This window comes from Tupaia chinensis, unplaced genomic scaffold (assembly GCF_000334495.1).
Source record: "Tupaia chinensis unplaced genomic scaffold, TupChi_1.0 Scaffold000066_1, whole genome shotgun sequence".
Classification (NCBI taxonomy): Eukaryota; Metazoa; Chordata; class Mammalia; order Scandentia; family Tupaiidae; genus Tupaia; species Tupaia belangeri.
Genome location: NW_006159525.1, coordinates 7,562,756 through 7,588,555, shown reverse-complemented (window position 1 = coordinate 7,588,555; position 25,800 = coordinate 7,562,756). Strand labels below are relative to the sequence as shown.

The 25,800-nt window shown below is 38.2% G+C and overlaps 1 protein-coding gene across 17 annotated transcripts in view; it reads right to left on the bottom strand.

Moving 5' to 3' along the window:
• The window catches only part of TRIP12 (thyroid hormone receptor interactor 12), a 219,288-nt gene that overhangs the window by 86,653 nt on the left and 106,835 nt on the right, over positions 1–25,800 (bottom strand). For all 17 annotated transcript variants that reach the window (XM_006141920.3, XM_014582397.2, XM_014582405.2 and 14 more), the window contains 4 exons: positions 17,329–17,434; positions 10,960–11,096; positions 5,291–5,374; positions 4,129–4,224 (listed from right to left, as the gene is read on the bottom strand). In XM_006141920.3, the coding sequence (XP_006141982.1) occupies positions 4,129–4,224; positions 5,291–5,374; positions 10,960–11,096; positions 17,329–17,434 (423 nt within the window). The remainder of the gene's footprint in view (positions 1–4,128; positions 4,225–5,290; positions 5,375–10,959; positions 11,097–17,328; positions 17,435–25,800) is intronic.

Here is a 25,800-nt window from a genome sequence, read left to right as displayed (position 1 = left end):
TGCGGCACTATTCATGATTGCTAAGACATAGAACCAACCCAAATGCCCCCGTACAGACGAATGGATTGGAAACCTGTGGCACATAAACTCTACGGAATACTATTCAGCCATAAAAACAACAACAACAACAACCAACAAAACCCTGGCTTTTGACAAAAAAATGGAAGAATATGGAAGATTTACTGCTGAGTGAAGCAAGCCAGGCTATGAAGGAGAGACACTGTATGTCCCCACTTAATATATATCACTCTATGACTGAAACTGACTGACGAAAGTATGTACAAACACAAGAGATGAGTGTGATTGCCGGATGTGGTGTGTGTGGAGGAATGGGGCCTAGGGAATGACATTTGGAGGAGGGATACGGAGGCAGAGAATTGACGGGACAAGGAGGTAGTGGTGTTATCTGTTGAAGATATTTTGATCAACTAGATTGGGGAGAAATATTCACATATTGAAATGTTCACTTTGTAAGTTAAATAATGTGACTGAATGTAAAAATATAAATTAAAAAAAAAGAAATAAATAAAATGTCAATAAAAAACTATAATAATAATAATAAATTAAATTAAATTTTAAAAGATTAAAAAAATAGCAAGAGATAAAAAGTTAAATGGTTGTGAGGTTCTTCCACCATTTGGGATAACTATTAATTTAAGGTGGGCTACAATAAACCAAGGATGTGTACTATCTCTAGGGTAACACTAAAGAAATATGAGGTTTTACCAGAAGTCTTCAAACAGTTCATGGAAAATATGTATCATGAACTATGCATGATTTCAAATTTTTATTGGACAACATAAACGTAATTCCATTTTTCCACAAATTTCCTGACCTCTTCTTGTATAACTTGAAAGTTGATATAAGAGGGAAAAAAATTAATCATAAAGAATAGTTGGGTCAGCCTGTGATGAGGTGAACTGGATTACATAGCCATGTAACAGGCTGGCCCAACTATTCTTTATAATTAATTTTAGAGGAACTGTATTACACGGCTAACTATGTGGTTTGAGTACCAGATCTAGCAACTTGAAATATATGCCGGGCATGTGTAAGCCCAAAATCCCCAAAAGAGGGAAAAATGAGAGAAAGATATGGTGGCATGACCGTGTCCCAGTGGGGATGCTTTCCTCTGTTCCTCTCTTCCACCACCCCCATTTCATGCACAGGCACATACTCCCTATAACAATAAACAAACAAACAAACAAACAAACAAACAAAAAAAGAATGCTTGAAGGCTGGCCACATAGCTTAGCGGTTAGGGAAGCTGGATCCTGCATGGTCAACTGTGATGCAAATCCTAGCCCAAGAGATTTGAAAAACATGCCAGGCACATGTACATGTGTGCTCAAAATCTCGACAGAGAGGACGGATGGCGGAAAATGTACTATGGTGTGACTGTAGGGGATGCTTTCTCTCTCTCTGGCAAGTGTACCTACCCTCTGGCAATTAGAAGAGAAGAGAAAAAAATAAAACACTCGATTAACCTAAATTTATAATTTACTATTTATGACCTATTGGTTTGATTAAAATCCGAAAGCCTGACACCATACTATTAAATAAGACTAGTGGAAATGCTGAATGCTATATAACCCCCCTGCCAAGGGAATGTATAGCATCTACCAAAATTCTGTCTTCATTTACCTTTCTATAAAACAATCCAGCATCTTAAAATGTAACCTAAAAATAATACAGAAAAAAATAACAAAGACTGTTATTTCACTGCAGTATTACTAAGACCAAAAAACTGAAAATAACCTGCATCTCCGACAACAGGGTACTGGCCAAATAAACTATGTATATCCACACAGTGGGATAATTATATGACAATATTACAAAATGGAATAGGAGATTTCCCTTCCATATCCCATATACCCAGCAGCTACAAAGAGTAAATGCCGAAATGTTGTGTTAAAAGAGTATGAAGATGGACGTTCTTATGTAAGAAAGAGTATATGCGACAGGAACAACATAAATTGTTTTTGTTTTTGTTGTAAGAAACAGAAGGATAGGCTAAAAAATTAAATGCTAACTGTAGGAGGAAGAAACAGGAAAAGGAGAAAGAAAAATAAGCAAAGGCTTTTCTGAATATACCTTGTTACAAATACTCATGGCATTTGAGACCACTGGAAATATGACACTGAATTATCCATTAGCGAGGAACTGCTGGCTTATTTTTTCAGTGTGATAATAGCAATCTGTGTATTTTAAGGGATGTTATCTTGAGCTACATGATTAAATGTTTATGGATAAAAATTATATAATGTCTGGGATCTATTTCAAACTAATTAAAAGGAGGAATGTGCAAGAGGGTAAACATTAAGGGCCAGACATCAAGTAACACTGCTGAATGAGTTATGGGCACAGAGAACTATGGCTTATTTTCTACTCTGGTTCTAGTCTAAGGTTCACATCAATTTCCTGTGTAAAGGTTGAGCTTATATATGGATGCGACATGTTTCAATGTCAAGGTAGCCCTGTAACAATTATTTTCCCTTGTCTTATGAATTGGTAAAATAAATGAAACTGAACTTTTCTTTAATAGTAAAGATTTTTGGGAATCAGCAGTTAGTGTAATGGCTATGTTGCTGGACTCCCACGTAGTCGACCGCAGTTCGCATCCTGGACCCAGTGGCTTAGAACTCACGCCGGGCGCGAGTGTGTGTGCGTACCCAAGATCCCGAGAGAAGGGATTGCGGCATGACCATCTCCCCTGGGGGTGATTTCTCGCTTTCTGTCTCTATGTCTCTCTCTGTCTGTCTGGCGAGCTCACGCGCCCTATAGCAAAAAAACAAACAAACAAACAAAAAACAAAAAAACAAAACTTCTCCAAAAAACAAAACAAATAAAAAAAATAGTAAAGATTTTCTCTTGACTATAACTACAATATAGTCCAAAAATTTTATTTCTTGAGTTGAAAAATAAAATGTATGCAGCTGAAAATGATACCTGAGATTGGCTTAAAAATCAACTGAGTAATGGCTGCTATGGATTGATAATCATTGATGGGTTCTACATTCTCAACTTTTGCCTGTGTCTGGTCTTTTTCATAGCAAAGATCAAATCATTCCCTTTTTCTAAAACCTTCAGTGATCTCCAATTACTCTTTAATTCAAACCATGCTTGTTGCTGGCCTGCCAACCAAGACCTTCTATGATTTGGCAAATACCTATCACTATTATAGTTGTCATCATTATTATACCACATAATATTATAATTAATATTAATATAATATTAAACCCCATAATATTAGAGTTTTGCCTTATGCAATTATTTGTATTTTTAAAAAATTAATAGCACAAAAATAATCTTTTATATTTATCCAACAAATTTGATTGCTGCTCATGGCAGCAACTAGAAATCCCTGGATTCTATCCTGGATGCTCTGTGACTAGGCTATAATACATTAATTTGATAATGAGTCTAGTGACTGCCAATTCTGCTGAGATTCCTTTCCTCTCAGGCTCATATTAAGACTATCTTGGGACCAGCAGACAGTGTAATGGTTACATTGTTAAACTCCCATTAGGTTGACTGCAGTTCAAGTCCCAGATCCGGTGGCTTAACACTCATGCCAGGCGCATGTGCCCAAAAATCCCAAGCAGAAAAGAGAGACGGGACTGCAGTGTGGCTATAGCCCTGGGAGGTGATCTCTCGGCATCTGTCTGTTTCTCTGGCAAGTACACGTGCCCAATAGCAAAAATCTCTCTTTAAAATAAATAAATAAAAATAAAAACATTGACTGTCTTATGGGTTAAATTTTATTATACGATAAAGAATTGAAGATTCAAATGTATGCAAATATGCAACCAGATGCCATAATAGTTATTTGAGATTCTTCAGTCTACTATGGTTAAAACAAAACTTAAAAAAATAACCAAACCCCTTAAGAATTACTATAAAATGTAGGTGTTTTTCTAATTATTTCAATTCAGTAATCAAAAATAAAAATACACAGGAAAATCTTACAGTATCTGTGTTTAAGGTGAGAATGTATACAGGCCCTATTTTTTAAACCAGATTAAAATTCATATAAACTTCCTAATATTTGTATTAACAGAAAAACAGTAAAATTAGCACCTAACTATTAGCAGATTTCAGGAGAAAATTTTAAAAATATTCACTTACTAGCTCCACTTCCAATTGTTCTATGGAAAAGTTGTGACATTCGAGGACCAAGAGGACCAAACAGGTGAGGAGGAAGACCCCTGGCCTCTAACAGAGCTAAAGAAAGAAAGAAAGATGGGGGGACAGTTAAGTTGACTTAATGCAACATATCTTACCTATACGTTCTAAGCAAGATTTAATCTCACTTTTATGATTTAATCAACATTGTTTCCCAAGCTGAACTTTGACAGCTGCTACATTAAATTTTCAGTATCGCTCTAACTATTAATATAATTAATACAAATTAAAGAACATATGTACAAACTTCAAGTATCTTAAGGTTTTACAGAGAAATTAAAAACAGTGCCAGCAGAAACTGTGTAAATAATCCAAGAAAATCCATGGTAAACAGTAATTTATTTTAAAGTAATTATATGATAAGCACTCTTGCCCTGTTTTCCCTCTGACATTATGCCCCAATTACATATTGATCATGAGACAGATCCTCTAAACACATATGAAAAATACATGTTTATCAGTTATGAAAAATGATAAAAGCAAAGTGTTCATGCAAGTTCTTGTCAAAAAGAGACAGCTGTAAGTGCTCTCAGGAACTTCAAAACAGTCAGAACTTGATTCATAAATGTTTCTTCTAAGTCTCACACTGGAGATCTATTATAATTCAAGCATCTCAGAACTACAGACCCATCCATTCGTAAAGAGCGTATACATAAGGCTGCTTTTTGTAAAAAGCACTTAAATATTAAAAAATTTGGAGTTTACATATACACCTGATTCACTCTGAAATAGTTAAAGATAAAAAAAAATGATAAAAAGAAACTACTTTACTAGATGCATTCATGTTACCAGGTAGAAGAGAACAATACATTAAATTATCCCTTTTCTAAAATACCTCATTACTAAAACCGGCTACACATGTAACCACAATAAAAAAACTTCAATACACACACACAAATATATGCGACTTTATCTAGCTAATAGTAAAAAATGAAGAAACAGCTCATCTCCCAATTCCAAATTATCACACTGCCACTAAACAAGTAAGATTTTTTTGAAGCTGCAGGCACTGCTACATCAGGTTTAAATGAATGTGTCGGAGTTACTTTCAATAAGAAACAGCAGTTACATCATGGTTTCCTATAGTTTAAAAAACTGCCCTTACCTTGTAATCGTCCCATCTCAGAATCATCTGATTCACTCTCCCCAGAAGTGGTCATGCCAACAGCACCTGCAACAGAACTAGAGGCTTGGGAAAAGAAGGGATGTATTAGGAAAGGAACACTTAAAATGATGTTTGATTTATCTTAGGGGAAAAAGAAAATCATGAGTTACAAAGAATAAAGGCAACTAAGCTTGTCTTTCTACTGCACAGCCTGTAGTTTTTAGAAAAAATACATCAGCCCAACTATTGATATTTCCAGTATTAAATAACCATATAAATACAACCTCTATTCCATTCATACAGGGCTTTTGACAGTTTTCTCACATCTTTGAGGTGTTATTAAATCTTACCCCGGGTTCCTCTACCAAATGTCAATGAAAGCAAATACTGCAACAGCCACTGAAATGTTTAACAAATGCCCGATTAGTCAAAAAAAAAAAAAAAAAAAAAAAAGGTAAGCAAAACTTAACATTTCAGGGCCAGCAGATGATGTGGTGGTTAAGGCGGTTGGACTACCACCTGGCTGACTGCAATTCAAGGCCTGAACCTAGCAGCTTGCTTTCTCACTGTCCTCTTTCTCTGGTCAACTTCAAAAACAAAATAAAAATAGTGACAATAAATAAGAATAAAAATAAAACTATCACTTGTCTTCTTAAATCCGCTTTATTCCTGAACTCTAGTCTTGGTGCAATTATTTATCTGTTTTTTTTTTCCTAATTTCAAGAATGTAAAAGATTAAACTCTTATTTCTAGGACAAGTAAGTGAAGATATACATATTACTACTAACAGACAATTGCAACACTTATTAAGTATGAAAGACAAAATAACTAAGATGTTAAAGCAAGTGTAGAATAAAAATACTCAAGGGTACTACTACCCAAAATACTAACCTGAACAAAGAAAGGTCTAAGCTAATAGAGATTCTATTATGAATCTGACCAGAGTGTGAATCTATACTCCTACAAAATTCCTACGAAACTAGCAGCTTATTGTACCTCTGGGTGTCTGTTAAGTCCGAGGGCTTTTTTTTTTAACACAGACCAGATCATCTTTACCCTGTACCTTAAGCCCTGTATACTCAACAGAAAGTAAGAGAATGTAAGCCAGGAAGAACAATTTTATTATTATCATTAAAGAGGCACATGAATAACATATGAATTTAAAGAGCTTTTCAGAACAAAGAGATGCCAATACCAGCCCCCAATTCTATGTTCATTATATCTTTATACACCATTAAGAATTTTCTATAACTTCATTGAGATTCAAAAAAATATTTTTAGAAAACAATTTATGGTTTAGAACAGGGTCAGCAAAGTATGCCCCAAAGGCCAAATGCAGTCCTCCACGTGGTTTTGTAAGTAAAATTATCTTAGAACACAGGTATACATGTTCATTTGCCTAGTGTCTATGACTACTTTAATGTTACAACCGCAGAACTAAGTGGTTCCAACAGAGACCAATAAAAGGCTAAAATACTGTCTGGCCTTTTATAGGAAATGTTAGTAACCCTATAGATTAGAGATAAAATGTTAACCAGAAATACTAACACTAATGATATCAAGGTTTAGCAAAATCCATATAGTTAAAAAGAGAGAGAGACTATTTTTTTTTTGGAGAGGTTTTTCACTATAGGGCGTGTGCACTCACCAGACAGACAGAGACAGAGAGACAGAAAGCAAGAAATCACCCTGCAGGGGGCCACGTCGCAATCCCTTCTCCTCCATTCTCCTCTCGGGTTCTTGGGCATGCATGCACACGTGCCCGGCGTGGGCTCTAAGCCACCGGGTTCGGGAAGCGAACTGCGGTCGACCACGTGGGAGTCCAGCGACATAGCCATTAGGCTAACTGCTGGTTCCCAGAGAGACTATTTTTTGTAACCAAGAACTATGTTCTATAATGGTACTTACAGATGCAATGCTTACTATACCCTGGTGTCATCTACATGTTTCCTCACAACTGTACAAAGAATCGTAAGCTTCAACATCCCGTGAGGAAACTGAGGCTTTGTGACTCCAAGTGTATTTGCTCCAGGTCAGTTAGCTAACAGAAGATCAGAGATTTGAACCCAGGCAGTGTGACTTCGCAGGTTGCACTCTTTTTTTTTGAGAGGTTTTTTTTGCTTATAGGGTATGTGCGTTCACCAGACAGACAAAGATAGACAGAGAGACAGAAAGTGAGGAATCACCCCCCAGGGGGGATGGGCACGCCGCAATCCCTTCTCCTCCATTCTCCTCTTGGGATATTGGGCACGCACGCACACATGCCCAGCGTAATTTTAAGCCACCAGGTCCAGGACTCGAACTGCAGTTTACTGCATGGGAGCCCAGCGACATAGCCATTATGCTAACTGCTGGTCCCACAGGTTGCACTCTTAAAACTACTGTATCAACTCCTTAAGTGTATGTTTCAGCACTGATTTTTAATTCAAATAATGTTGCTTCTTCATATTACACAAGAACCCGCTAACAAATATGTTGTTAAGTACCAATTTTGAATTTGTTGAAGTGTCTCTGAAAACTGTCTGAAAATTCTCCCAGGTATGTGGAAAGCAAATATGAAGTTTTAATAAGTAAAATTATTGGTTTTTTAAGGACACTCAGATGCTAATATTTTAAGAAACAAACAAAAACACAAAACCTCACTTATCAAAGAAAGGCTGGTTTTTAAAGTTATTGGTTTCTACTTTACTTCATAAGCATACACTAATAAGTAACATAACCCGTGTATCACAAATCAACTACCATGAACACATTAGTTGAATAAACTACTAAGATTTTAGTACACGGAGTGCCAACCTAAATTTAGGGAGCCACAGAACCATTACAAGTAAAAACGGAACAGTTTAATTTTCAGTGGCAGTAGGATGCTAGTTTGGGGATTTTTTAAAAAGAGATTTTTGCCATAGGGTGCATGTACTCGCTGAAGAGAGACAGACAGAGACAGTGAGAGGAAGAAATCACCCCCTGGGAGAATGGCCACACAACAATCCCTTCTCCTCCTTGGATCTTGCGCACACATACACACGGTGCCTAGTGTGATGATCAAGCTGCCAGGTCCAGGACTCAAATCAGTCAACCATTTTGAGAGTCCAGTGATGTACCTGATACTCCATCTGCTGGCGCCAGTGTGCTAGTTTCAACAGAGATCTGTTACTAGACATAAAGTATACTTTTGCAATACCTTTGATGGCATGTATTAAGTAAGCATTTGCCATTATAATGAGTTGTTGGAAAAGTCATGACACATTTTTGCATAGAAAAATACATCACGGCTTTCTTGACAACCTAACAGTTTCTTTTAGGTATATTTTGTAACACTAGATAACTCAACTAGCTGGTCTTTAAACTAATCAAGCAGACAAACAAGTTACAGTTTTATAGTCATACAGATTAAAAAAAATATCAAAATCAATCAACAGGAATCAACTACCAAATCCTTTTTTTTTTTTTTTTTGGAGAGGTTTTTGCTATAGGGCGCGTGCGCTCGCCAGATAGACAGACAGAGACATAGAGACAGAAAGCGAGAAATCACCCCCCAGGGGGGATGGTCACGCCGCAATCCCTTCTCCTCTCGGGATCTTGGGCACGCACGCACGCACACGCGCCCGGCATGAGTTTTAAGCCACCAGGTCCGGGACGCGAACCGCGGTCGACTACGTGGGAGTCCAGCGACATAGTCATTACGCTAACTGCTGGTTCCCAACTACCAAATTCTTCAGTCAAGGCTTCAAACCTTGACAGCACACACATCAGATCTGTTTTGAGTCAAATTTGAAAGTACAACTATCAGCAGTGAAAATTCTATGCCAGATTTTCAGTAGTGTCAATCTCTCTTTTTAAAAAAATATTATTTATTTCTTCCATGAGAGAGAAAAAGGGACAGATGGGTACCCCTGACAAGGTATTCACGCTGTGACCCACTCCAGACTCATCAGAATCATGGGGCACAGGGTGAGGGAGCCCTTGTGACATGGACCCAGGACCTTCCTACATGGACTAACTACTACAGAGCCCAGAGTTACTGTTGTGCCACTACACTGGTCCCACAAATCTTTTATCCACTTCAGTAAATGTACCAGAGAACATTTACACCCTGCCACTCATTCCGGCCTTCATTTATACCTGTAAGAACTAAACACTCTCTCCTGTAAGCACAAGAAAACAGAACACAGCTGTTACAATGTGTACTTCATTTCTAAGGCCTGAATTTGAGGGCTATACATCCTAGCCTGTAGCCTTAGGAAAGCTTCACCAGTGTGTCTCAGTTTTCCCTCATTTATAAAATGAAGGTAACAGCACTCGCACCTCAACAGGTTGATCTGACTACTAGATGAGAAATACGTGAGGTGCTTAAAACTGTGTCTGCAACAGAGCATCTGCCCCATAAAAGTTAGCTATGATAATTACTGTAATGAGTCTACTTTAACAACACATTCAGCAGCTCCATCCCTGTCATCCATTTGGGAATTGCCCCACTTCCATATTCAGGCTTGAAATAAACACTAGATGCCTGGGAAGAAATGCACCACGCTGGGAAGAGCAGGCTGTGCCCTGAACAGCTTCAGTGAATTTTATGTGAAATGTCCTATATTTTTCCAAATATCTATCATTTAACCCTTAAAAAAAACATTGTAGGCAAAAGTACAAAGGGAAAAAGTCCTCTCTCACCTGAAAAAAACTGTTACGTCCACCAAGCAACTTAGCATTAAAAACAAACAAACAAACAAACAAAAAATACCCAACAACAGAGAGAAGAGTTGTCTAAAAATGCCAAGCTGGGGAGGATAAGATAATAGTTGTGGGTAAACCAGAATCTTCCTGGCGAACTATGACAAGAGATCAACCATAGGTAAAAAAGCCAATTAACACATATTCTAATATTAGACCAACAGTATATGAAATAGCTGAGTATCTGCAATAGCCATTTAAAAGTAAGTACATAGCTACATCTAACAGATCACCTGAATTAAGGAACTCATACACACGAGCCCTTAATAATAAATTGTAATGTATCTGTTTCTGCTGCTCCTGTTAGTTAGAAATGACAGAGACAAACTACATTTTAGATCCCTTGCCCACAAATAACAGCTGAAGTATTAGCCTTGTTCTGATAATGGTAATGGAACATACTGAATGCTGAAGAAAGGAAAAAGCCTTAGCTTTAGCTAGTCTATCACAAAGAATAAAAATAAACCCATTAGAATGTAAATACTATTCTTAGTGTTGCTTAGACTCAAATTATAATACTTATTACTTTTAGGGCTTACAAAACTCTATATTAAAATGTAGACACAAACCAATTTAAGCCATACCCTTATATTTTTACTAGCAATTTAAATTCTCAAATAGTCAATGAGCAACTGTTACAGGTACTAGTCAATATATAAAAAGCTTAAATGGAAAGGACTTTGCGCTCTCCTAAGAGCCCTTCTAATGTAATCAGTACAAATTTGTATTGGATGAGAATTAAAAAACAGCAAATGAATCCAACTAATCAAAATACCAAATCTATAAAATAAAACAAAAAGGAAGGCAAAGTTTATTTCACAGTAACATCTAGCATAATTCTGTCCCCTCCCCTCCACTTTGGCCTACATAAAAGGTAATTTACTTCTAAATAAATCAGTGAAATACAGAAGTGTACTTTAGACTAAGAAGTATCAATCTACCTGCGGCCCCTTGGGGAGCTTCATCGGTACGTGCAGCTGAAGAGTTCACTGTCTCCTGGTTGTTTTCAGGGTCTGCCATTTTCTCCTGTCGACGAGCTTCAGCTGCTCCTCTTTTGCCCAGGCCAGAGCCTCGCCGACTACAACAGAAAAATGTCATCACAGGCAGCATTACCAGTGAACCAGGAGCAATGTATAGACAGCACAAAGCTCAAATTCATGGAGCACAAAGCCAGTTTCTTGTTCTTTTTAAATAAAAATCGATGCAGAAAATCACTACGCGTAACAACCAAGACTTTGTGTATTTAAAATTCTTCCAAATTATATCACATTCACAATACAAGCTTTTGTGTTACTAGGAGCTGTTGTCATCCTTTCAGACAGAAATTATTTTTAAACACTTCCAACTAAATGAAAAAGTGACTCCTCCTAGAGCGAAAATTCAATCCACTTAAAATAGAGCACACTTCCAGACTAAACCATGGACCGATACATGCAGGCCTGCAGACTAGCACTGGAAACAACAGAAAGGGCAGGAGGAGGAGATGAGAAAAAATTCCCATCCCCTATCTCCCAGATTACCTAAATCACCCAGAATTACTATTAACGGACAGTAACTTCAGATTCTTTAAGGATTTAATACTTGTAAATATACACACATATTTGGGCAGACACTTGTTTAGGATAGAGAAAAAATTATCATTCATCTCTCATGAAGCCGATTACATCTTACTGGTAATACCTTTTTTATTTTAATAAAGAAAGTAGTAAGTAAACTAGGTAGAGACAAAAGACACCACTTCTCAAATTATTTACCTAAAACAAAGAAGCAGACAAAAAATGTAAACAAAGGCTGTGAATTACCTGAGAGTACCAGAAGTTTTTTTCCCTCTTAGTGAAAAATCCTGCCTAACCAGGGATTTCCTTAGCTAATCTTTCCTTCACATGAAAACAGCTCATTCCAAACCAACTTTCTAAGCTACACCTAATTTAACATGTGACTTATGCCAACACACCAGGCTGAGTACTTTGGATGCGTACACAGGGTTGCTGCCTTCAAGGAAAGTTAGCCTCAGTAAACTGCCAAGGCACTATATTGAAGCAAAATCTCAGATACTCAGAACCAGTTTGAGATGATGAGCATTTCAGGCAGGTGGTTAGATGGCTTGTGCACAGCACGACTGTTAAAGTCATTTCACATGCACTAATTAAGTTGTTGGTCATGTGTAGAAGAAGCTTGCAGAAAAAGGCAGGGTAAGACAATCACAACATTAGATGACTTAATGTCAAATACAGCTTAAAATAATTTTTCAAGCACTGAGAGTTCAGTTTATATCTCATACTATAAACCTTTGGGAATTAAGATTCAAAATTTAGTGTAAAGGGAACCAGCAGTTAGCATAATGGCTATGTCGCTGGACTCCCACGTAGTCAACCGCGGTTCACGTCCCGTGGCTTAAAACCCACGCCGGGTGCGTGTGCGTGCGTGCCCAAGATCCCGAGAGGAGAATGGAGGAGAAGGGATTGTGGCGTGGCCATCCCCCCTGGGGGGGGTGATTTCTTGCTTTCTGTCTCTCTCTGTCTGGCGAGCGCACGCCCCCTATAGTGAAAAACCTCTCAAAAAAAAAATTTAGTATAAAAAAGGACCAAAACTCTGAAGAACTAAGAAATTTTCTCAGAAGTCCTAATAAAAGTCTTGCAAAGAAACCTCAAAAGCAAATAGATATAGTAACTCCAGATATTTTATCCAAACTCCAGATATTTAAACAACCTAAAAAAGTTAGAAAATAAGTGGAGAGAAGAAGACAGCTCCATGGCTCCTGAAAACTAGTAGAAAAAAGAAATGAAGATTTTTCTACCGATAATTCAGCCTCTAGCCCGCAAACTTGAATGATAGAGCTAAGAGAACTATAGCCAAACATCCAAATACTATTAGGGTTAACATATTCCTTAATAACCACTGAATCGGCTGCACAAAGGGATAAAAATGGAATGGCAAAAAGATTCCAGATCACCTCCTTCTGCACAATCCTGAACACTCAGACTGATCTTCAAGAATTAGGAAGAAACACACTATCCATCAAATGACCAGAAATCACTGCAGGACCACAAGAAACATGGGAAAGCAAGAAAATATCTCTCCTCCAAGGGAAAAGAATAACTTCTTTTCATCCACAGACAGTTCAATGGAAATCATGGAAATATCTGATAAAGAATTTAGAATATTCATAATGATGAAGCTAACAAAGATGGAAGAGGAGACAATGAACTGCAGAAGAGGCAGGAGAAAGGAGCTGAGGAGTTCCAGGAGGTGAGGAAATTCTTGCAAGGTCTAAAAGAGAAATTACCCACTTAAAAAAAAAAAAAAAAAATCAAATGGGGACCAGCAATTAGCGTAATGGCTATGTCGCTGGACTCCCATGGGTCGACCACAGTTCAAGTCCTGGACCCGGTGGCTTAAAACTCACACCGGGTACATGTGCGTGCGTGCCCAAGATCCCGAGAAGAGAATGGAGGAGAGAAGGGGCTGTGGCGTGGCCACCCCCCCGGGGGGATGATTTCCCACTTTCTGTCTCCCTGTCTGTCTCTGAATGTCTGGCGAGCACACGCATCCTATAGGAAAAAAAAAGAATCAAATGGACCTGTTAGAGATGAAGGCTATAATACAGGAAGTCAAAAGCTCCCTTGAAAGTATTAAAAGCAGACTACATCATACAGAAAATAGAATCTCAGACATAAAATAGAACATTGCTGACTTAGAAAAATCCACCACGAAGACTGAGGAAATTGCCCAAAAAATGAGAATAATATCAAATAATAGATACCATCAAATGTCCAAACATCCAGATAATTGGCACCAGAAGGTGAAGAGCCTCATAAGGGCATTGATAATCTATTCCAAGACATCTTGCTAGAAAACTTTCTAAACCTAGAGAGGCACTCAAAGATCCAGTCCAAAGAAATACAAAGGATCCCCAATAGAATCAACCCAAGATCTTCTCTAAGACACATTGTAGCCACATTGACCAAAACCGCAGACAAAGACAAGATACTAAGATTGGCAAGAGAAAAACATCAAGGTACCTACAAAGGACATCTCATCAGGCTAATAGCGGACCTCTCATCGGAAACAATGAGAGCAAGGAAAGAATGGGAAAATATATTGAAAGCGTTCAGGGAAAAACAATTTCAGACAAGAATACTGTACCCCGGGGAACCAGCAGTTAGCGTAATGGCTATGTCGCTGGACTCCCACGTAGTCGACCGTGGTTCGCGTCCCGGACCTGGTGGCTTAAAACTCACGCCGGGCGCGTGTGCGTATGTGCCCAAGATCCCGAGAGGAGAATGGAGGAGAAGGGATTGCGGCGTGACCACCCCCCCTGGGGGGTGATTTCTCGTTTTCTGTCTGTCTGTCTGGCGAGCGCCCGCCCCCTCTAGAGAAAAAAACCCTCAAAAAAAAAAAAAAAAAAAAAAAGAATACTGTACCCCGCAAGATTATACTACACATGGAAAGAAAAGACAAGAACATTCTCAGATAAACAAAACCTGAAAGAATTTACCAACCCCAGACCAGATCTCCAAGAAGTTCTCAAGGGAGTACTATACCAGAAAAATTAAATAGACACACAGAAGTTGAGTTCAAAAAACTAAGAAAATGGCCAACTTAATCATAGGGACAAGTGTCAAATTAAATATTATATCCCAGAATTTAATCGGGAAGATCAAACCACAACAGAAGATAAATTAAGTACATGAGACTGAACTGGAGAAATAGCATTTTATGACTTTTGACTAAAACATTACTGACTTTCTTCTACACTTTGTTTTCTGGTTTCAAGGATTTTTGTCCTATCTTGAGCTTTCGATAGGTTCGTGTACCTATCGTGAACAGAATCCTAACCTCTTTCCTGGCTTTACGTTTTAAGCAAAGTTCCTTAGCATTTCTTTGATTAGTTAAAACTGCTTTTCTTGAAATTACCAGCTAAACTTCCTATTGAAAGTAGTTAATTATATAAAAAAATGTGTGATCAATAAAATGTGGGGGAAAAAGGAATGGAAAACAACTGTAGAAACCAGAGATAGTGTAGGAAGAGGATGGGAAAGGGCAAAGGGACAGAAATAGGGGTTAAAATACACACATACACACACAAAACTAGAAATGGAAAATTATTCATAATACACATGATTAAGCCACTATGCAGTATATTCAGGATGGGAAATCACATTTTATATGCTGTGATGATGCTTACGGAATGAATGTAAATTAATTAATTTTTTAAAAGTTTTTGTTAAAAAAAAGTAGACACCAAAGATAGTGTGAGAAGAGGATGGGAAAGGGCAGAGGGTAAGATATAAGGGTAAGATATATATATATATATACACACACATACACACACACACACACACACGCATACATATACATATATATGTGAAACTAGAAATGGAAAATTATTGATGATAACATATATGCATGATTAAGCCACTATGCAGAATATTCTGGATGGGAAATCACATTTTGTATACTGTGACAATGCTTAGGGAATGAATGCAAATTAATTAATTAAATAAATGTTTCAGGAAAAAAAAGCTCATGGAAATACGTGTAATGGGAAAACTATGTAAGAATTTCAAAAAGTTTTTGTACCAAAATAAATCCATACTTTAATTGTAAAAAATAAATAAATTATTATTAAAAATCAAAAAATTAAAATACAGGTAGGGATTTCGGTGGCGAGGGTACATTTCTTAAGACTACAGGGAACAAGTCACAGTGTTTCTGTCACACTGTCCTACTGCCAAAGGCAGTCAAGAGAGATTGTCTTAGAGAAGAACCAAAAGCAGGTCTTTCTACTTAACTTGAGATAGAGCCCAGAAAAGGCGAACTATTGTAAAACCACTCCCCCACCAGTTCCTGACGCACTTGGTAGAGAGAACACTCTACCTACAAAACAGAAGAACTCATTTAGCCATTATATTTAGCAGCACAAGGGCACTTGACCAGCTGACCAAGCCTGAAAATCGGAAAGGAAATGCAGAAAAAAGATTTTCATCTTTACCCTAAGATTCTCAATTAGTTAATAAAATGTACAGAATACACTGTTGCATATCAAAGGTACCTCACATTCTGAAAATTAGATTCCTAGCGACTGGGAGAAATAGGAACTGGGGTAGAAGAAACACACATAATACCTACAAACTTTTTTTGGTGGGGGAGGGGTATGTGTTAAAATACAAAATGAAAATTAGATACATTTCCCCCCACCCTTGGACTTAATGATGGAGCCAACACTTTCAGAAACTAGTTAGGCAATCCCCCAGCCATTAAAGCATCCTTTTGATTTATTAATCACATTTCTGGAAAATTTAGCTACCTTTAAAAAATCCAAAACTTGGGACAACTGGTGGTGTGGTGGTAAGGCAGCTGGATCACACACAGCCAAGTGCATGGTTTGAATCTCAGACTCAGTAGCTTAGAAAACATGGTAGGCACATGTATGCCTCAAGAGAAGAATGGAGAAGGGGCTGCAGTGTGACTATCCTTCTAGTGGGTTACTGTCTCACATCCTCTCTGTATGTTCCTCTCTGTCAAACACATGTGTCCCACAGCAAATTAAAACATACAAACAAAAAAATCTAAAAATCTGCATAAAGTGCTCATTACAAAGTTGGCAGACTAGAACTCTGAAAACAATGAAAGGTCCAACTATTGGCAATAACTGCAAAAACACTGTGGCAACAAAGGATAAAAATACTGTCAAAAAGCAGCATGATTTCAACTTAGTAAAGGGGCCATCAGGTGGCATGGTAGCTAAGGCACTGTAATTCCACATGGCCAACTGTGGTTCAAGTCCCAGACCTAGTGGCTTGCTTTCTCATTTTCTCTCTCTGGTGAGCGCATGTGTCCTATAGCAAATTAAAATAATAATAATAATTAAATTAAAAATTCTTAAAACTTAGCTAAAAAAAAATCATGTGAATAAATACCGGGGAAGAATTCAGAAAAATAATTCTAGTTATGTTTGAAATATCATCACTCAATGTTCAAGTAAAAACTATTTTTAATTTACTGATGTTGGTTAAAAAAAAAAAAAAATTTGAACAGAAGATAAATGAACTCATTATAAATGTAAAACTTTCAAATTACTAGGACAGGCAGGTGGTGTGGCAGTTAAGGGCGCTGGACTCCCACATGGCTAATGACAGTTTGAGTCTTGGACTTGACTTGCTTTCTTACTCTCTCTCTCTCTCTCTCTCTCTCTCTCTCTCTCTCCCCACCTCCCTCCCTCTCTCTGCCCCTCTCTGGTCAAATTAAAATAAATAAATAAAGTAAGTAAAGTTAAATAATTCTTAAACAAATTTTTTTCAAATTACCTGGTACTAGCACAGGAGCCCGTGGTCTTTTGGCGTGTGCTCCGCCTCAAACTGGGGAGCTCAGCAGGTGGGGACTCACTGCGCTTCTTGGTAGATTTTCTTAAACCTGTAAGTGGGAAAGGCAAACACAAAATTTTATAAAGAGAAGTTATCATAAGTTAGAAATTATAAAATTCTTCCAGGTAAACTCTTCCCAGGTTCTCTCCAGTGGTAGTACAAGTTTACTTCCATGGTTTTATTTTACCTAGACTCAGTCACAGGAAAGCAAATGGTATTTGGCACTCCAGTTCAAGATTTCATGTTAGCCCAGGACCAGCAGTTAGCATAATGGCTATGTCGCTGGACTCTCATGTGGTCAACCGCGGTTCGAGTCCCGAACCCAGTGGCTTAAACTCACACCGGGTGCATGTGCGTGCATGCCCAAGATCCTGAGAAGAGAATGGAGGAGAAGGGACTGTGGTGTGGCCATCCCCCACAGGGGGTGATTTCTCGCTTTCTGTCTCTCTGTCTGGCAAGCACACGCGTCCTTATAGCAAAAACCTCTCCAAAAACAAAAAAGAATCTGTTAACTCTACAAAGGGATTAGTTAGCTTTCAACATCATATGCAAAGTGTTGCTTGATTGACTTTTCTCTGAACTATATACAGCAGTGTAGAAATTAAGACATTTTAATAATCTTTAGTTCGGGTGTTTGTTTCTTGTTGATAGGGTGGTATGTAGAAAAGAAAGCATTTCTTGTTTTCTCACGACCTTATTGATAAGCCTCATATACACTAACTGAAATAGGACAACATAAGAACAGTGTAATAAGTAAATTAAATTTAGTAAATTCTTGAAATATATAGCACATACACTCCCCACCCACCCCCCCACCCCCCCAAGAAAAACACCACCAGGTTTTGAAGTTATTGAGAAGATAGGATGAACTTTGAAAATGGATGGCTCTGGAGAGACAGGACAATCATGCAAGGCACTGGTTAGCTTAAGTCAAGGTTGGGTTAACATGAAATCTTTTCTTTTTTGGTAGAGGTTTTGTTCTGTTCTCCTCTCGGGATCTTGGGCACGCACGCACACGCGCCCAGCGTGAGTTTTAAGCCACCGGGTCCGGGAAATGAACCGCGCTGCTACATGGGAGTCCAGTGGCATAGCAATTACGCTAACTGCTGGTCCCAGGGTTAACAGATTCTGAAAAGGCACAGCAATGAAGTAAAGCTAATTTACTATTTTATGAACAATATGGCAACCATGATTGCATCCACCCTCCTACAAAGAATGTTACTGTACATAATGACTACTGGACAATGCAGTCAAGCTACACAAAGATCTCCAATAGCATAAAGTCTCCAAAGCCAATGATACTATTTCTATGAGAACTAAGGCATCATCTTAAATAGACATTAACTTCTTCACAGACTACTTTACAACTGGTCCAGGTCAGGTCCTTTTTTCCAGAAAGCTTTAATTTTTGGCCATTTCACTGAGTTAATGTGGAAAGATAAATTCTTTACTCTTCTGATTTTGTTAAGAGCACCAGTAAAGGGACTGGGAGAGAAGAGATATATAGCATCCTAGACATCTAGATCTAAAAGTAGACTCTTAATTTAAAACTTCAGTCCATTCAACTTGAGTGGTGTATAGACCATACATGAGGAAAGTTGCTAAGAGTAAAGCAAGTTATTCAAGAATCTTTAAACACCAACAGAAGCAATACAGACAAAATCTATGTTCAGATGGGCATTAACATTTAGAAATCTAAACCACACATTCTGGGACTTTTTTCCCAAAATAACTTTTGTGAAAGATCGTCTTGACACCCAAAACTGGCATGAAAGAATCAAAGAATGAAACTTTAATGGGGAAAGAAGATTGGCTTAAGACTTTCTACAATTCCAATGTTATGTTTAGGTTTACTTTTCATATAGCTTATCACCAGAATTACTTGACATGATCTCAAACTTATGCTTGGCAGCTTATACAATTCTATTTTTGCCTTTGCACATACCCTGGTCACCCAAGAGATAGGCAGGGCACATGGACAGATCAATCAAGCTACTAGCTTAATATGTTCAGCTTATCTATATCACTATTTTGCAAAGTTTCTTTAAAATTTGGGGATTATTTTAAATATTTCAGAAAACATATCTGAATTATTTGACTAAGCTAATGGAGACTTACATAAAATGTACAATTTATAGAGGAAAAATCCTCCCATATTTATTACATTAGAACAGTCCAAAAAACACAAACTTTTGATAATAATGCACTTTGAAACCCCTTGTATTACTATCACAAATATTTAGTTCATGCAATAAAATATCTTCATATAGATCATATTATAATACTCAATAGTAGCATGAATTTTTATGTTTAGCAACTTTTAAAATAAAATATTCAAATTATTATTATGATGATCTACTGTTAGGCTGATGATCTGAGGTGACAAGATACTTTTTTCCCTTTTTTTTTGGAGAGGTTTTCGCTATAGGGCGCGTGCACTCGCCAGACAGACAGAGAGAGACAGAGAGACAGAAAGCGAGAAATCACCCCCCAGGGGGGATGGTCACGCCGCAATTCCTTCTCCTCCATTCTCCTCTCAGGATCTTGGGCACGCATGCACACGCGCCCGGCGTGAGATTTAAGCCACCGGGTCCGAGACGCGAACCGCGGTCAACTACGTGGGAGTCTAGCGACATAGCCATTACGCTAACTGCTGGTTCCCCTTTTTTCCCTTTTAAGAGAGAGAAATTTTTGCTACTAGGGTGCATGTGCTTGCCAGAGAGAGAAAGTGAGAAATCACCACCCAGGAGGGATGGCCACACCACAAACTCCTCTCCTTCAGTCTCCTGTCGGAATTTTGGGCATGCACACACACGTACCTGGTGTGAGTTTCAAGTTGCTGGGTCCAGGACTCAAACCGTGATAAACCATATGGGAGTCCAGCCAGCACCTTAACCACCACACCACTGCTGGCACCAGCAGGGTACTTTTTAAACAAATTTTTACAGTTTCACTATTAATGCCCTCAGACAGACCTTAAAACTTTATTCAGTATAATTTACACATGAAATGTACTTGTTTCAAGTATACAGTACAATGAGTATCATTTATTTTGATGATGCTACTCTAAGGGGCAACTAGATTAAAACATCTTTATCTATAAAGCCTTTGTAGAATGTAATTAGGTATAAATGTAGACATACTACTTTTCTCAAAGCTCTTGACCTACAAGAATATGTACACTTCTGCCTATAATCTTTCTTTCTTTCAATAAAGGTCCTATGGGCAGTTAAGTTTTATTTTCTTAAAAATTAAAAATCCTAATTGATTTGTTCAACAGTATAAACGTGCCCCCTTTTTTGGGGGGAGGGGAGTGTATTCCTAACCAAAACCTGATTTACTCAAACTCTAGGGGGCTCCATCTCTCTCCCCTTTCCTTTTTTTAATTGCCAGAGTGCACGTACACTATCACCTCCAGGGAGGATGGCCATGCTGTAATCGCTTCTCCTCCATTCGCCTACTGGATTTTGGAAGCATATACACACAGAGAGAATGGGAAAGAGAGAGAGAAAGTGAGAAAGCACCCCCTACTCCGATAGGGCAAGGTCACAACCACAATCTCTTCTTCTCCCTCTTGCCCTCCTTTTGGGGATTTGAAGAACTCAAGCACGCATGCCCAGTGTGTTCCCCAAGCCACAGCTTGGTCGGCCACGTGGGATCCAGTCACCTTAACCACCATGGCCTAAGGCATGAGTTTGAAATTCTTCCCTGTAGAATTTCACCAGCTGAAGAAAGAGATATAAAAATAACAAGAAAGAAGGTTCATGCAATAAAAGCCTACAACATCCATAAGGCAAATACAGAATTCCATTAAAAACAAAATAACCTCCTAAAAATAAAGCTAGGGGGACTAGCAAATGGCACAATGGCTGCTTCACTAGACTCCCATGTAGTCTACATCGGTTTGAGTCACAGACCCGGTGGCTTAAACTCATACTGGACATGTGTGCATGAAGGCCAAAGATCCCAAGAGGAGAATGGAGAAGAAATTGCAGCATGGCCATCCCCCCTGGAAGGTGATTTCTTGTTTTCTGTCTGTCTCTCTGGCAAGCACGCGTGCCCTATAGCAAAAACCTCTCAAAAAAAAAAAAAAAAAAAAAAAAAAAAAAAACCTAGGTAGTTAACATAAAAAAAAAAAGGCAAAATCTCTTAAAAAGGTTGGAAGAGAACGTGGAAGAAATTTACCATCAGAAATAGAAAAAAAACAAAGCAAGAGGAAAAGGAAAAGATCAAGATCACCTGGGACCAGCAGACGGCAGAATGGTTATGTTACTAGATTCCTACAAAGTTGACCACAGTTCAAGTCCCAGACCTGGTAAGCTTAAAATTCATGCCGTGTGAAATGCATGGTGTGTGTGTGTGTGTGTGTGTGTGTGTGTGTGTGTGTGTGTCCAAAATCCTAAGGAGAGAATGGCGAAGGGATTGCAGTGTGGCCATTTCCCTTGCGGGGTAATTTCTTACCTTCTGTCTCTCTGCCTCTCAGGTGAGCACATGAGCACTATAGCAAAAAAATCTCTTTAAAAAAAAAAAAAAAATGATGAAGATCACCTAACCTGGCAATTACCCTAAATAATAGAAAATCGAAAAAGACAAAAAACAGGATGGGATAACCAATTGTCCTGTTTTGCCTTGGGATCTCCTGGTTTTTTGGACTGAGAGTGCCGAGTTTTAGGGAATGTCTCAGACCAACCTAAACAGTTGTTCCGTCCACCAAGGAATGAAAACAAACCCACAGCAATGGTAATAGTGTGACATTTCTAAATGAGGGAGCTAAAGATCTGTAAGGGTCCATAAATGTCAGAAATAGGAAGGTTGAAACCTACAAGACACTGCAATTCTTTTTTTTCTTTTTTAAAGAGATTTTTTCTATAGGGCACGTGTGTTTGCCAGAAAGACAGAGAGAAGGAAAGACATAAGGTTAGATGGTCATGCCACAATCCCTTCTCTTCCATTCTCCTCTTGGGATTTTGGGCATGCACGCACACATACCTGGCCTGAGTTTTAAGCCACCGGCTCTGGGACTTGAACCGTAGTCGACTGTGGGAGTCCAGCAACATAACCATTATGCCATTTGTTGGTCCCAGACACTGAATTCCTTAAAATTCTGAAATTGAGGCTGGCAGATGGCATGATGGGTAAGGCACTGGAACCCCGACCACAGTTAAAGTCTCGGACATGATGGCTTGCTTTCTCACTTTCCTTGTCGCTCTCTTTCTTTCTCTGTCTGCCTATCTCTGGTGAATGCATGGGTACTATAGCATACAAAATAATAATAATAATGAATAAAATTAAATAATTCTTTAAAAAGAAAATTCTGGGACCAGCAGATAGTGTAATGGCTATGTTGCTGGACTCTCATGTAGTCAACCATGGTTCGAGTCCCGAACCCAATGGCTTAAACTCACCGCAGGTGCATGTGCATGCATGCCCAAGATCCCAAGAGGAGAATAGAAGAGAAAGGACTGAGGTGTGGCCATCCATCCTGGGGGATGATTTCTTGCTTTCTGTCCCTCTGTCTCTCTCTGTCTTTCTGGCAAATGCACATGCCCTATAGCAAAAACCTCTCAAAACAAACAAACAAAACAAAACAAAACAAAAACAAACAAACAAACAAAAAAAAAAAACTGAAATAATTCCCAACTCAGAATTCTGGATTTATTTATTCAACTAATCTGTCAAACAATGATCAAGGTGGTATATTTTCTTTTTTTTTTTTAAGGTGGTATATTTTGAAACATACAAAATCTGAAAAAACTTTAAGAAGCATTTAAAAATATCATCAGTACTTTTTCTTAGAAAGCAACTGGAACATTAGTTCCACCAAACAAGAAACCAAAAAGATAACATGAGATCTAGAAAAAGGAAACCAAAGAGAAAGACTGAAGAAAATGCTCAGGCTAACAGGCTAAGAGCAATGTAAAAAGCACAAGGAGCAACGATCCAAGACTTACTTTCTTTAAAAAAGAAAAAAAACAAAAAAACAACTTTATTTATTCATTTACTTATTTTTACTTGACCAGAGAGGTACAGAGCAACAGAACGAGAGAGAAAGAAAGTGAGAAAGCAGGCCACTAGGTCTGGGACTCAAACCATGGTTGGCCATGTGCGAGTCCAGCGCCCTTAACCACCATGCCACCTGTTGGCCCCAAGACTTTGTTTTTTTAGAAGGAAGAAACAGATTTATGTGGACAGCCTAAGAAAAGATTCGGAAGAACAGCAAAGGGCGAAGTTCAGTAAGTGATGGACTCATAATAAAGTAAGGATAATGATAACGAACGATAGTCATTAAACTCAGAAAAAAACACAAATGCATAGAAAGGAAAGGACTGTTCCTACATGGCTCAGAGAAAACATTTACATATCCATGGTAATACAAACTGAGACCTGACTGTGATTTGGAAACTTGGGTGTATGTGCAGTCTGTGTTTGATGGGTGAAGGGGTAGGGTCAGATCAGAATGCAAAATCCTCATCTTCCTCAAGGGGATGATAACAAAGATCAAACTGAAAGAAAAAAATTAACGAATAAGATATTTTTAAGCACATAAATTCAAAGCCGAATAATGAGCTATGGTAAAGGGCAATGTGACAGGAAAACTGCTGTGTTTCCTTTTATGAAAATGCTTGAGATAAGAAGTGCTTCTGATTTTAGTTTTTGGGATTTTTTCCCTTCAGATTTTGGAATACATGAATATACATAATGAAGTATCTTGTGGACAGGGCCCAAGTGTAAAAACAAAATTCATCTATATTTCATACACAGCTTATAAACATAGCCTGAACATTTTATATAATAAAACTTCAATTTCTTGTATTTTTAATTTTGCAGCTTTTCATTTATAATTTTTAAAATATTTTAAATTTTAATAAAATTTTTATATCATGGCATTTTGAGTGCAATCTGTCATGTAAGGTCAGGTGTGGAAATTTCCACTTGAGGTATCATGTCTCTGTTAAAAAAATTGCTATCTTTGGAGCATTCTGAAATTTTGGATTAGAGATGCTCATCTTATAATAAATCATAATACATCTTTTTTATTTTAAGCCACATGCAAGTGTTGATAAAGGGAAAACATGAGGTTTAACACCAAAAGAAGTAGCCATTGGTGAATGAAATTAAAATTGATTGGACTGTAGGAAAAGCCATGATGCATTTTTGCATAGAAACATAAATAAAAATACATCATGACTTTTCCAACAACCCAGTATCTTGGGGCCATCCCTATAATGTAGTGGTTCAGCACAGCCCACGGGAAATCTGATCCCACATGGCCAACCCTGGTTTGAGTCTCGGCCAAGGGGCTTCAAAAACACCCCAGGCTGGGCCAATGGAGGGAAAAGTGAAAAGGACTGTAGTATGACCATCCCTTATTTGGAGGTGCTCTCTCTGCTGAGGACATGTGACCTCTGGTAATTAAAAATAAATAAATTTTAAAAACCCTTGTATTTTTATTTGTACATTCTGGTATTTTCTGGATTTTTCTTTTGCTTATAACAAACACATTTCACAACTGGAAGTGTCATAACTACTATAGAATATAGAGGCAAGGATATAAAAGAGGTATATTCACTAACTTGTATGTAAATTTAGTAAAACATAACTTGGCTAAGTTAATTCTTTTTCTTGCATGGTACACAAAATGTATAACATAGTCATTTACAATTCACAAACAATATAAAACAGAGCAAAGCCTTTTTAACAAAGAGGCCAAAAATATCTGCTTCCACTGTGTGTGTTTGTGTGTGTGTGTGTGTTTAATTTGACAATACTTTTTATGTTTAATAAATTTTAAAAAAGAATTTTTTAAACCTTCAAAAATATTAGGATTCTTGGGACCAGCAGTTACCGTAATGGCTATGTCACTGGACTTCCATGTAGTCGACTACGGTTCACGTCCCGGACTCGGTGGCTTGAAACATGCAGGACACGTGTGCATTCGTGCCCAAGATCCTGAGAGGAGAACGGAGGAGAAGGGATTGCAGTGTGGTCATCCCCCCTGGGGGGTGGTTTCTCACTTTCTGTCTCTCTGTCTCTGTCTGTCGAGCACATGAGCCCTATAGTAAAAAAAAAAAAAAAATGCTTTCACTCTTCGTATTGTACCGTTCTATACTCCCACCTCAGAAGTACACAAGCCTCTAAGAGGTCGATGACCCATGTGCAGCCAGCATCCTCTGCAGTCCCTCTGTCTAGTGGTATATGGCACCTGGCAGCCACCTTAAGTACGTTCGCCTCCTGCCCTCCCCTCGTCACCCAGCTGATGGCTCTTCCTGTCTGTGGGCCTGCATCTTCCATATCCTCTGAAATTATGTGTTGGTAATTTGTTTCAAAATTGCTACATTTGGAGCTATTAAGTTATTTTAACAGCTGCCTTATAACATAGAAGATTCTTGTCATTCTAGCCCTTTCCTTTTAGGC